Source organism: Oryza brachyantha, chromosome 1 (assembly GCF_000231095.2).
Source record: "Oryza brachyantha chromosome 1, ObraRS2, whole genome shotgun sequence".
NCBI classification, from domain to species: Eukaryota; Viridiplantae; Streptophyta; class Magnoliopsida; order Poales; family Poaceae; genus Oryza; species Oryza brachyantha.
In genome coordinates this window covers 19,018,761-19,032,457 of record NC_023163.2, presented here as the reverse complement: position 1 = coordinate 19,032,457, position 13,697 = coordinate 19,018,761, and the positions used below count along the sequence as shown (strand labels likewise).

General features: G+C 42.4%; 1 protein-coding gene across 1 annotated transcript; it reads left to right on the top strand.

The window, feature by feature from the left end:
- The first annotated feature begins 9,299 nt into the window (after positions 1-9,299).
- Positions 9,300-12,204, top strand: LOC102722545 (proline-rich receptor-like protein kinase PERK12). The gene is made up of 8 exons (XM_006646074.3): positions 9,300-10,268; positions 10,351-10,743; positions 10,849-10,935; positions 11,003-11,073; positions 11,182-11,258; positions 11,411-11,558; positions 11,651-11,812; positions 11,895-12,204. The coding sequence occupies exons 1-8, from the start codon at positions 9,338-9,340 to the stop codon at positions 12,102-12,104; spliced, it is 2,079 nt and encodes a 692-aa protein (XP_006646137.3). The 5' UTR covers positions 9,300-9,337; the 3' UTR covers positions 12,105-12,204.
- Positions 12,205-13,697: the final 1,493 nt, after the last annotated feature.

Sequence of the window (13,697 nt, the reverse complement as noted above, 5' to 3'; positions counted from 1 at the left end):
GGGCTTCGCATTCTACAGATCTGTCTGTATACTCGATCCATGTTCCATATAGGCGTGGTCCTTATTTTGTAAACAAACCGGTTTAATATGCGGCGAGAGAGGATTTGTGAGGCAAATTCTGCTTCGTTCACTCTTCTAGCATCCAAATTTACGTGGTGGATAGGTTCCCTCTCGCTGTGTTATACTGTCGTTCAGATATGTGTTAGCTCTAGCTAATTACACCTCCCATAGTATTGCTTTCATGTTAAATCTTATACATTGACTACGTACCAGCTTGATTAATTGGTAACATGCTGCAAATCTCAAAAATTGACTATTAGAAGATCCTTCAGAGATACTACTACATACATGTGTTTGCATGCATGGTCCTTAGTAGATTTTCGATAAATTTTATCTGGTTCTTTTCCACCGTCATCATGTTCACCGTAATAACCATATGGTTACTACGATTACCAAGCTTACCACCAGGGTGTAGTAACATCTCCTCCTCGGGTAAGAAAAACCCAAATACGCAAAGATTGGATTAACAAAAAAATTGCTAATGATCTATACTCTGTTGCGTTGTGGTGTTGTTTTTTTTTTTGGGCTCTGTTACCATCCTTGAAAAGATCTTTTTGCATCACTATTTTTTTGTGACATATAAACTTATATTTTGCAACCTACATATAATATTGTGTTGTTGTGTTTTAATGTAAATCATCTTTTATCTGTTACACAAAATATTATGTCATATTATCCATTGTATAAAGGATTCCTTTGTCATATGCCCAAAAAATAACTTTTCAAAAACTACATACAAAAAACTTGAAACATGCACAAATTTCTATTTCATCCAAGTTTTTTTAAACTTCTTGTGGGATCAATTGATTGTCCACTCTTATATGTGTATATGGGTGTTTTTGACATTTTTTGAAAATTACCTCTTCAATAGCGTACTGTAGAAACAATTGATCAATTTACTAACATATTATAAAAAGGGATAAAGTTGATGGGAAATTGTTGAATCAGTACAAACTAAATGTTATAGAGTATATTATCTCAAAATTGATCCATAAACATATAAAACTGGACGTTATTCAGCACTAATCATTACATGCCGTTCACTCTTTCATCGTGTGACCTAGCTACTTCAAAGTGGTTTGGGTGACATGTTATTGTGGTTTAATGCTGAAAATATTCTGTTTTTTTTAAAATGTGCTTACACTATTTTTTTAAAAAAAAAATCATCACCTAGTCTATACAACATGTACTACAACATAGATTTTTCTTTCTGAGCTATATAATGAGCAATTGTCTCACAGTTTATTTTATAATATGTAAACCTTTTCTCAAGTTAAAAAAACAGGTGGTTAATATTGGGATGGAAATATTTTATTAGCAATAACATTGAATATATGAGGGGATATATATATAAAAGTAGTGTCAGTCATGTTGTTTTCCATATCAACAAGAGTCTCCACGAGGGACAATTTACAAGTTTGGACCCCACAAATTTACTACAAGCATGAATTTTCCCTAACTTCATCAGTTCATATATTGGCAGTCAAGAGTTCTGATACAACACCGGAAATGTCATCTCTTTCGTTCCGAACCTCATATAGTCGACATGTTTCATCCTTCCAGGTTGATATGGATTTGACTGTTTTACATGCACAACTTGTTCAGACTGTAGTGTAGAACACAAATTCGTCGCTTGTTATATCATCAATTCAGAAAGAACGCACAACACCAAATTCACAAAAAGTACTCTGTTGTCGCTTCTGTTTGTCCAACCAAGTGATCCTGATGGTTCAGTACTAGTCCAACCAATCACACAATTCGGCAGTGTACTCCCCCCAAATCTCTTGTTCACGGATCGATCGCCATCAGTCCACATGGGTTTAGTAGAGATTAGGCGCCTATCGCCGCCGGATAGTCCAGTCCCATCTTGCTAATTATATAAGAAAAACGTGATAAAAAATAATTTATAAGTAAAAGTTGTATATATATTCTTAATGACATAAAAGCAAATCCTGGATAGTACACTACGATGAGATAATCCTAAAATCAACTCCAAACAAAATTTTAAAATTTAAATGTTTGGCTTATAAGTATAAGTATTAAAAAAATAGCTAGGCCACACATTTCCACCCCCACATGAGTGGGTATAATGATCGAACCTGGACGGATAGATCTCTATACTAGTAAGTCTATATCTATATACTTCTTATAATTTATGTTTATACGTATAAATTTATATATATATATATATATATATAATTTATGTATGAAAATTTTAAGATAAAAATAAATTTATGACATATAAATATTTGGTAGAACAAATATCTACATGACAAATATCTTCTAAAAAGAAGTATCTAATTAAGAAAAAAAATAAAAACAATCATATTGTATGAAAAGCTTGTATATGAATATATGTATACAAAGTCATTATATACGAAAGGTATGCGCGGATTGACGGACACATGCACTTACGTTCAGGGGTGATCCTACATATAGCTTCCCGGGGTCCTCGGACCCCGGATAAATTATCTAATTCTTAATAAATTATATCATATTAATTAGTATTAATTAGTGTACAGGTATAAAATTAGATAATTTGTACGTATTAGACCCTCGGTACTTTTTATTCTGGGTTCGCCACTGCGGACGTTTATCAGTTAGGCTCGTCGACCCCACCGGCACCACTCACCCCGCCGGTGCCGGTCCGTCGCGGCGGCGGCAGGGATGGAGATGGAAGTGGGTGATTCATTGCCTTTTTTTGGCCGATTCCTCGTCAGGTGACTGGGTGACTACTGCGTGCATGCAACCCGATGCTCCGGTAAGCACGGGGCAGCTTATAGTTAGGCCGTTTCACCTATCACGCGTGCACGGCCGGTTCATGGAATGTCTTTGCCCCAGTTCGACTCAGATGGTCAGATGCAGTGCATATGACCTACTTGGATGGAAGTAGGAATTCCAGACGAATAATGTCACGATCGTCCCAGGGTGAAAAAACGCAGCAGCAATCCAGAATCTCTGGTTGTTGAGTTTTTGCGGGTGAGGGAGTACACCAAAATGATCCAATTGGTCTGTGGAGACCTAGTAGGACGGATTGATAGTATTGCTAGTAGTTGAACTTAGAAAAACAAACGAAATGTTCGGTTTTAAAAAATGAGTTTAAAATCAAAACAAATTCGCCCGCCCACGTGATTAGATAGAGCAATTAGTGAATTGGAACTAGTAATGTTGTATTGTGTGGGGGAGAAACCTACCGCGTGCGACCAAACTACAGATTGATTGGCATGATATATGATGCACTTGGTATTTTGCCTCCCATTTGATTTTAATATGTCCGAGTTGCATCCATCTACCATTCTACCTACCAGTCCGTGCCAAACAGGCAAGGTGGGGATCGCTTGTATTTTTAGAAATAGAAAATAAACAAAATTGCATATTTACAAATGAAACATAACTTATAAATAAAATTTCTATTTATGTGGTCTTAGCGATCTAAAAGTAAAGCTGAAAAATAATGATAAAAATCTAATATGAACTCTAAATTTAATTTAAAATTGATAATTAAAATTTTGACTTATTAATGTAAACATCCGAAAAAAATAGACTGCAAAAGCGCAGAGAGATCATATTTCCAAATAGGGCTGGGCAATCGGCTAGTGCGGTTTATTCGGTTCGATCTATTCGGTTTTTTAATATTTTAGTTTTTGAATATTGAAAACCGAAATTTACACTAAATAATTATTAACTGAACCTAAATAACCGAATTATTTCGGTTAGGTTATTTCAGTCATCGGTTAAAAACTAAAATTATTAACAGACTTTATAAAATTAATTGTTATAGTTTCACCGATAAAATAACAATAATAAGTTCAATACACCATACATAATAGACCGATAGTTATAGACTAACGAGAAGACCGATGAGCGGAGGTTGTATCGTATATTCACACTTGCATATTGGGTTTGCATATTGGATTGGGCTAGGCCGTAACTTATAGAATATGAGGTGCTAGTTCGGTTAATTTGATGATTTCGGTTTTCTAAAAATAAAAACTGATTAAAAACCAAAAAACTAACTAATTTTCAAAACTGAAAACCAAAATAATCATATAAATCGGTTATTCGGTTCGGTTTCAGTTATCATGTTTCGTTTTTGGTGAATTTGTCCAGTCCTATTTCGAAATATTGTTGTTGCGCCAGGACTGACGCTAGAATTTTTGCATTGACCTGCGAAACTCCGGCAAATCCGACACACTATGGGCTAGTTCGCAGGAGGGGTGCCAAGGAGTCTAATCATTGCACCTAAATCAAGAAAAGCTATTAGCATATGATTAATTAAGTATTAGTTATTTAAAACTTTAAAAAATGGATTAATATGATTTTTTACAACAATTTTCGTATAAACTTTTTTAGCAAAAAATTTAGTAGTTCGAAAAGCGTGGGATTAATATGATTTTTTACAACAATTTTCGTATAAACTTTTTTAGCGGAAAAATTTAATAGCTTGAAAAACGTGCGCACGAAAAAAAGATGACGAGCTAATAGTGACCTGCGAACTAGCCCTATGGCTCAACTGAATGGATAAGTAATAGGCGAGCTTTGACAAAGCGGCAAGGGTCCCACATCAACTAGTGCAGAACCTTCCATGTCGTACTCCTATCATCCTTCTTTTTTTCTTTAATTCGAAGACCAGTGGACTACTGGTATAGTAGTATACTCTCTCCGCCAAAAAAAAACCAATTCTTTGGTTTTTTCCCAACGTTTGACTATCCGTTTTATTTAAAAAGTTTTTAGAAAATTAGAAAAAAAAATAGTCACACGTAAAGTACTATTTATGATTTATCATTTAATAAAAACAAAAATATTAATCGCAAAAAAATTTGAATAAGATGAAGAGTTAAAGATCATAGATAAAAAGCGAAAAATTGGTTTATTTTAAGACGGAGTGAGTATATCCTACTAATAATTTATTGCTAGTTCTTCATTTGTCAATGGAGTAATAGTATATTCCGGGAGGTGTTTCATGTCACGCAAATAGTTTTTCTTCTAGACGAAGACCGAGCGCCTTGCGGATCAAGTAGCACTGCAGCAGGAGGAAGTTGCTTCACATTCCGTAGCACTGCGGCTTCTAGAGCTGTGGATGCCAGATAGGTACTAATACCGATGTTTTTCTTAATCTTTTCGCTTTTGTTTATATTTGTAAACTAAATTTTAAACTTTGATTTAATATTTAGAGTTAATTTTAGAATTTTTCATCCAATGTATTTTTAGATAACTTTTAAATCACTAATAATACGTCAATAAAAATTTTATTTATAAATTACTTTTTATTTATAAATAAATCATTTGACTTTTTTATTTAAAAAGCCAAACGATCACCTTTTCTTTTTTATTGGTGTTCGAGTACTTCATTCTAAAGTAAACGGGCTAGACCTTCCAGTCGATCGCTCTTGGTTGGGGTTTATCAATTTTTTTTCCCGGCTGATCTAGTTCTAGATCGTTAGCGCCTCCTTCTAGCAAAGCGTAGTGAAAAGGAGAGGAATCATTTAAGAGCAAGTGAGAATGTGAGATGGAAAGGAATGTCTTCGAGAAGCATTGAATCACCATGGCGTGGTTGATCCGTTTGGAGCATAGTACATGACTTCTTTTTGTTGATCCCTTTGAATCACCAGTCTCATTCGTTTGAATCACCAGATTTTTTTTCTTAGTCTAAGAAATGAAAAAACTTCTCTCAGTGCTGTTTCACGTCACATTTTCATATGCTTAACAGAATATTAAATTAGTGCATGGTGTTGTGATCAAATACGTCATAGTAAGTATGTGGCTACTTATATTACTATAGAAGTACTAGCATACATATTCTTCTCGTTGGACAAAGAAACTTGATCGAACGAAAATATGGTCTCGTTGATCAACAAGAATGTGCCGTGCGCCGATAATTCACCATAACAGCCAAATCTGTGACTTATCATCTAAATCTATCACTACTGAACATAAACGGTTCTACGCATACGTACAAATGCACAGGCAACCAAAAATAATCCAACCATGGCCCAGAAAAAAAAATAATATCAAATGAACCTCATTATTTACGAGACATTTAATTTTTTGCCACTATTTATCACAGCCACTTAATCTCTCACAGCTACAGCGAGAGAGAAGAGTGTCAAATCTTGCCACTCACCATATATAAAAGTGGTAAATAGTTAAATTTCCCATTATTCACTAATCAGGTAGATAGTTTACCATGGATTTTATGGGCTGTTTCCTGGATGGGATGGGATGGGAAATCAGTGTTGATGCTGCCTTGAGAGCCTAGCCATGGACAACCGCCTTGCTGTGGCGGAGGCGGCGGCGGCGGCGATGGCACTGGCGTCCGTGAACTATTTACTGGTGACGAGTGAAGGATCTCCCGTCGATCCATTGAGGCTCCGCTCTGTGGGGTTGATGTGCTGCAGCCATTCTTTCCTCCTTTGCCTAAGTTGCGCCGGGTTGAAACAGCCTCCACGAACGGAGTCGCTGCCCGGCGATCCATGTGTGAGAGAGAGGCGAAAGCAAGAGGGATGGATGAGGGAGCGCGGCGGCATGCAGGAGAAAACGAGCTCGAGCGCGCGGGCGGCGAGCGGCGCAACAGAGGGAGGCGCACGGGATCAAAAAAATTTCAGCCGAAACGAATCTGAATGCCTCAGTCGCATTTCATCTGGGTTTCTTCTCGTTGGAAACGATGCCTGAAGCGTTTCATTGGGATGAAACGGGTCCAATCTCTCTTAATAAATTTCTTAGCATGTCATCGTTTTATCTGATGTGGCACCTAATTAAATACAAATGAAACCCCACTGAAACTGGTATTAAGATATTCAGAACTTGCATATGGAATTGCGGATCCAGATACATTTGGAGGAAGGATGTACAGTAAGATTTGGGAACACTGGAATAATGAATAAGAGAAGGTCGTATTAATTCGTCGCTGTTTTGTTGCCAGACGTGAGTATATGACTATAAGACACATCTTTTTCGTCTTTGATTATATAATATGATTTATCCTTAAATTTAAATAGACTTTAGGTTTTTTATTATAGTTTATTTTTTTAGCAGATCGCTAAATACACGTATATAAAAGTTTTATTTATAAATTATTTCTTATTTGTAAATATGCCGTAAAACAATCAGCACTGTATCATCAATACAATTATTGGGCAATCATTTTCTTCTAAAAGGGGTTATTGCAGTCTCTTTCAAAATAAAAGCGAAACACATCAACACCCCATTCGAACTAAAAGGAAAGGAAAAAAATAATTTGGTAAATACTCCTTCACGACGGGAATTATTTGTTGTTCCTGGCCAACGGAATGACTTGGAGGTAGTACGTACCACATGTAAAATATCTTTAGGCTAGGTCAGATTCATCAATACTTTAAAAAATATTTAGATCGAACACATCAATATCATGCTACAAATTTACGCAGGATCAGATTGTATTATGGAGACCCTTTGTTGTAGATGACATCATTTTTTAATGCAGGAGCAAATGTGACATGAAATTTGCTAGGCAATTTGCTACTCTGAAGTCTCATGGGCTAATCGTTTGTCTGGTCAGCAGTTCACTGTAATATTCGCAGATGGGTAGCCTCTTTACAGCATTGCTGGATTGTTTCTTTGGGCTTCAGGCCTTGGTTGATCCATGCCACCTTACTTCCAGGTTGGGTTGTGCATTCACAAGAAAAGCCCAATCAGAAGAGTTTTTTTGGGGATATGTAATCCACGGACTGAAACTGAATGCCATTTTCCTGTCTCTTTTTTTTAACCTTTTTAGCAAGTCTGTAAACTTATGACTTGTTTGGCAAATGAGTTTGGGAGAAGATACCCCCCCACCTATGAAAGGGTATAATTCAATACTAGCCATCCATTCCTTACACTCATTTAATCCTAACCATTCATATATTTCTTTTTTTTTTCCAAACCTGCATCTCATAACCCATTTGCTCATAATCCATTCACCTATGAAGGACTATTTTTGGAATCCATTTAAATTTTACGATCCACCCAAATATGAAGAAATTTTCAGATTAGCTAAACTTCAATAGCATAAAACTTGCAACATGGCCAACAGCAAACCAAAACAGATCCCAATCCCAAAATTGTGAGCACGTGAAGAAAAAAGATAATCTAAGTTTATGCCACTGAGTTTGTCCAAATCAAACAATTTGATATTGATATTTTTACTTCCTATAATAGGCAAGTGATTTTATCGATTGTTTTAGAATATGCAATTGGATTGGCAATATTAATTTTATAAATATACTCAAAATGCACTGATATAGTTGCCAGATTAACGATTGATTTACACCCCTAGAACTTTCAAATAAATCATGAAATTTTGTGTGTAGCATCTTTATCAGATGTGGAAGTTTGTGTATGACTTTCAAGATTTTTTTATTTTCCTTTGGTTTTTAAAATATAGTTTATCCATTATATGTAGCATAGTATATACTTTTCTAAAGCAAATTACTGAAGTATATACTCGAACTTCTGTATCGTGCTCGAAGACTAGGCAAAAAAAAATCACAACCTTACGTGCATATAAGGATATTTGATGTATATTGTAACACAAATGATAAAGTTATTGGTATATTATAGAATACGTCAATACAAATAATAAATTATTGAACTTTGACAAACTCAGTACACTGTCTCAGAAAAATGAGTCTCGAACGGTACTCTCAGTACATTCCCAGAGAAATGCAATCCCAGTATTACTGTTAAAACTCGAATGCATAAACAATTTGGTACATATTTTACATGGTTGCATTTCATGTTTCTACTGCATAAACTCGTACTCCATGCGTGAACAACGTAGCATGGCCAGTATCAAATAGTAGTAGTTTACTCCTGCCGTCCTGGGCAGTAGCAGCAGTATCATCATTGGCCCAGCGTTTTAAAAACGCATTCAGGTTGGCGCCGGTTTTCTCGTGCGGCCACCCTGCTTTCTCGTCGTCGCTCCCCGCCTCTCTGTTCCTCCACCCGTCCAAGAAAAGTAAGCGAGGAACACAAAAAAAACAGGGGAGAATCTAACACAGAAACCGGGAATGCTTCACGACATTACGCCGCGCCCGTCTTCTCCGCAGGGCGAGGCGCATTCCGTCGTCTCCATTGGCCGCGCGCGCGCTCCGAAGTACGGCACCACCGTCGCGGCGTCGCCTATGCCGACGTGAGATCGGCTGGCCGCCGCACCACCCCCACGGCGACGCGAGCGCCATTGTTGCTTCTGTGAGGGGGGGGGGGGGGGAAGCTCGGAACGCGTCGGCATCGACGACGGCTGGGACGAACGCGCGGCAGCATGATGCCGCGCGTCCTCATGGCGTCCAAGGAGGATACGGCCGAGGCCCCGGCGGGGGGGCCGCCGGAGCCCCCGCCGCAGTCGTCGGCCTCGCCGCCGCCGACGCCGTCTCCTCCGCCACCACCCACATCGTCCCCGCCTCAGCGGTCTCCCCCGCCGGCTCCGGCCACTCCGTCCCCGCCTCCTCCGGCGTCTCCCGGCAAAAATCACAGTCCGATGTCTCCAATCGAACAATCTATGGTAAATGCGCCTCGTGAAACGAGCGGATCACCTCCGCCGGTGACGTCCCCGTCCCCGCCTCCTCCGGCATTGCCACCACCCTCTCCGCCGCCAGCAAGCAAGTCCCCTCCCCCGCCATCTCCCGCGACTTCGCCACCATCTTCGCCTCCTGCTACATCGACACCGCAATCGCATCAATCGCCACCAGAACGAACCTCACCCCCTGCGTCGCCACCACCTTCGCCATCAGGGAACAGTGCACCAGGCACACCAACAACTTCACCTCCCCCTAATGGAGTCTCATCTTCCACACCTCCTGCAAGGACAGGAACTTCGCCACCTGCACCGCGAGAAATGCCGTTGCCTGGGACGCCACCATCGCCGCCTGTTATCACAACGCAGGCCCCGCCGATCCTGCCGCCACCAATGGGCGTGACAGTGATCATGCCGAGCTCCGGAACTCCAGCTAGCACGTCGCAGAGCCCGCCTGTCCCCACCGCCGGCAACACGCCAGCCCCGCCTTTGGCTCCCCCGGCGGGAGCATGGGGCGGCAACGTGTCGAGCGGATTGCTCGTCGGAGTCGCCTTCGCCGGTTTCCTCCTGGCGTTGGCGTCGATGTCCATGTTCCTGTGCCTCAAGAACCGGGGGAGAAGGAGGCGGCCGGCGCAGATGATGAACCTCGGGCGCAGGAACACCCTCGTCGTGCCGGAGCGTAAGTGTCCATGGACGCCCGCATTGCTCAAGAACGTCGCCGTGCTGCCTGGCATCTGACAACACGAGACGGCCGCGCGCAGGTGTGGTATCACCGGACGTGTACCAGCCGTCGAACGGACCGGCGGCGTCGCCAAGCGGGACGACCTCGTACGACTTCTCGGGGACCACGTCCTGCTTCACGTACGACGAGCTGGCGGCCGTCACCGGCGGGTTCACGCAGGAGAACGAGATCGGCGAGGGCGGGTTCGGGAAGGTGTACATCGGCGCGCTGGGCAACGGGCGGCGCGTGGCGATTAAGCAGCTCAAGGTGGGCAGCGGGCAGGGCGAGAAGGAGTTCCGGGCCGAGGTGGACATCATCGGCCGCATCCACCACCGCCACCTCGTCACGCTCGTCGGCTACTGCGTCACCGAGCACCACCGCCTCCTCGTCTACGAGTTCGTCTCCAACAAGACGCTCGAGCACCACCTGCACGGTCGCCTCGTCTCGCTCCTCCTATATATAGATCGTTGTTCTTCCGCTCGTCCCTTCTTTCTCGAATTCAACGTGATTCGATCGGTGTGACACGAATAATCTGCAGGAAGAGGACTCGCGGTGATGGACTGGCCGAAGCGGATGAAAATCGCGATCGGATCAGCCCGTGGATTGACCTACCTGCACGAAGACTGTACGTGATCAGTTTTTCTTTGCATTTGATAACTGTTCAAGAGTGACTTGTTTTAGTACTTTTGCAGGCCATCCTAGGATCATACATAGGGACATCAAGTCGGCCAACATACTCCTGGACGACGCCTTCGAAGCAAAGGTTTGAACACAAGCTCAAGCTCTTCCTCTGCATCATTCCACACAGTGGCAAAGCTGATAACGTTTGATCTCGCTTCTGTTCCTTGGTTTTTGCTGAGTATGACAACAGGTCGCAGATTTCGGTCTCGCAAAATTCACCAACGATTCGCTGACTCATATCTCGACGCGCGTGATGGGCACATTCGGGTAAGCACCTTTTTCTGCTCATGTCTATAATAGTCTTGGCCCAGCCGGAATCTAGCCAGCCCAGCAAGTAGCAAGACAGTATGGTCTTTGGGCCACCAGGTCTGGCCTGCACTTTTGCCCAACTCTTCTGTTTTGTAACCATGGCTGCACAGGTACATGGCCCCGGAGTATGCATCAAGCGGGAAGCTGACTGACAGATCGGACGTGTTCTCGTTCGGGGTGGTGCTCCTGGAGCTCATCACTGGGCGGAAGCCCGTGGACTCGTCTCAGCCCCTCGGAGAAGAAAGCTTAGTTGAATGGGTATGCAAGTCTGAAGCTGCAGATGCGAGAGTGTATGCTTTCCTTGTCAGTATTGTTACATGGTCGGTCCGTCTTGCCGGCGAGTAATGCAGGCTCGGCCTCTCCTGGTGGACGCCTTGGAGACGGACGACTTCAGGGAGCTCGCCGACCCGGCGCTGGAGCGCCGGTACTCCAGGTCAGAGATGCGGAGAATGGTGGAGGCCGCGGCCGCTTGCATTCGCCACTCTGTCGCCAAGAGACCGAGGATGGTGCAGGTAAAAATACTCATCGTCGCATGTAGTATCCATCAGCTATTCACCTACTTCGTTCGGTTGGCCCCGATCGGATGTCGGATAGGTGTGGCGATCGCTGGACGTGGACGGGGGCACGACGGACCTGACCAACGGCGTGAAGCTGGGGCAGAGCACGGCGTACGACTCCAACAAGTACTCGGCGGACATCGAGCTCTTCCGGCGGATGGCGTTCGCCAACGACCTCTCCAGCGCGGAGCTCGGCTACTCCGACGAGGACGACGCTAGCAGCAGCTCCAGGCCCAAGCCCAACTGAGAAACGCATGGCATGCGCGACAGGTTCATTTGTTATCGTGACACGCATGCATGTATTGTAAGACCGGGGGTCAGGTATACAGAGGCTTTGATTTGGGGAACAGATTTCGTTTTTTTTTGTTTTGGCTACCTCCAAGCTCGGTAAGTACGTGTTTGTGACTTCGTCCGGTGTTGACGTGTCGTGCTGTACTGGTGCCTGCCGCCCGCGTGCGTGCGTGTGCTAGCCTTCACGGTGTCAACTTCGTCCATCACGGTCTCGTACTTACTAGCTATTATGCCTCCCTTTTCCAGACCCTGACGTGTGACCGTTGAGAGTATGCAAGTGTACACGTACCCTGTAGTACACTAGTAGTACTATACGTGCTTCAGTGCTTGCTATGGGGATTGAGGCGTGCCACCCATCGGCCGCGTACGTGGTGCATCCGACACCAGAAGGTTTGGTGCCCGCATGGTCATATGTCACGTGTTGGCGGAACCGGCAACGGTGGAGCTGAAACAGAGTGATCTAAGTCTGGATTCGGATCATCTACGATCAAAGTTACCGTGCCTTTGTTACTGATAGTTTGCGGGATCCCTCTGTCAGTGAAAAGACACCAGCACACCGACTGTAGAAGATCCTCTTGCAAATGTAGCGCGATTGCATGAGAGATTGAGAGCTAGCACCGTGCTTTAAGAGTGAGTATATATAAAAGCATCTCCAACCAATACCTAGAAATTAGACCTAGACTAGATAATCTTGCATTAGGGTTATCCTAGAAAAAATTAGTCCACCAAAATATATCCAACTCCACCATGTCCCCTAAAATTGGTCCATGAAAATTTTGTTAGTTGACCACGGATGACCAAATCTCTGTATTGGTTAGGCGTGTTACCTGGTAGCTTTAGTGTGACTTTGACAATCGTTAACCATATTTGCAACAATACAATTTAGCCCTAATATCATAGCGAGTAGAAATATCTTAGCATGATATGCTGACCACAGGTAAAACCCACATGCATGTTTTCCTTGATTCCCTGAGCTGACCAGCGATCTAATTATCATCTTAATCACGCACAAGATGATCTTTTTTAATTTGACTTGTACTAATTGCCGTACTGAACTACTATTGATTAGTGCTAATCATCGTAATGAACTATGTTTTGTGTCTCCGTGGGTACATTAGCTATTACTAACTAATACAGTGTACATTAATAAATTAATGCTTCTCTCTAACCATGAATCAGGTCAAATATAATGATCAATGAATGAATGAATTGTACGTTAAGGCATGTTCAATGGTAGAGTTCACTATGGGGCCTATCTCAAATATATCAGTAGAAAAAACTCCTCATACAAAAAACAGTCTTTCAAGCTGACTTTCCATAATTACAGGCTAATTAATTTCATGTTCACATTTCATCTGATCAGCGTTTCTGATTAGAGTCAGCACACTGACGAAGCAGATTTTCTAATTGTCTGCTCGTTTTATGTGCCAAGAGTCGATGTTTTGTTGACTCCATGCAAAACAATCATTTTTTTCTCTCCTATCATCTCTCTTCCATGTCAGCAAACATGTAACGATAGAGATGGCAATGAGAACCCTTTGTGCATACC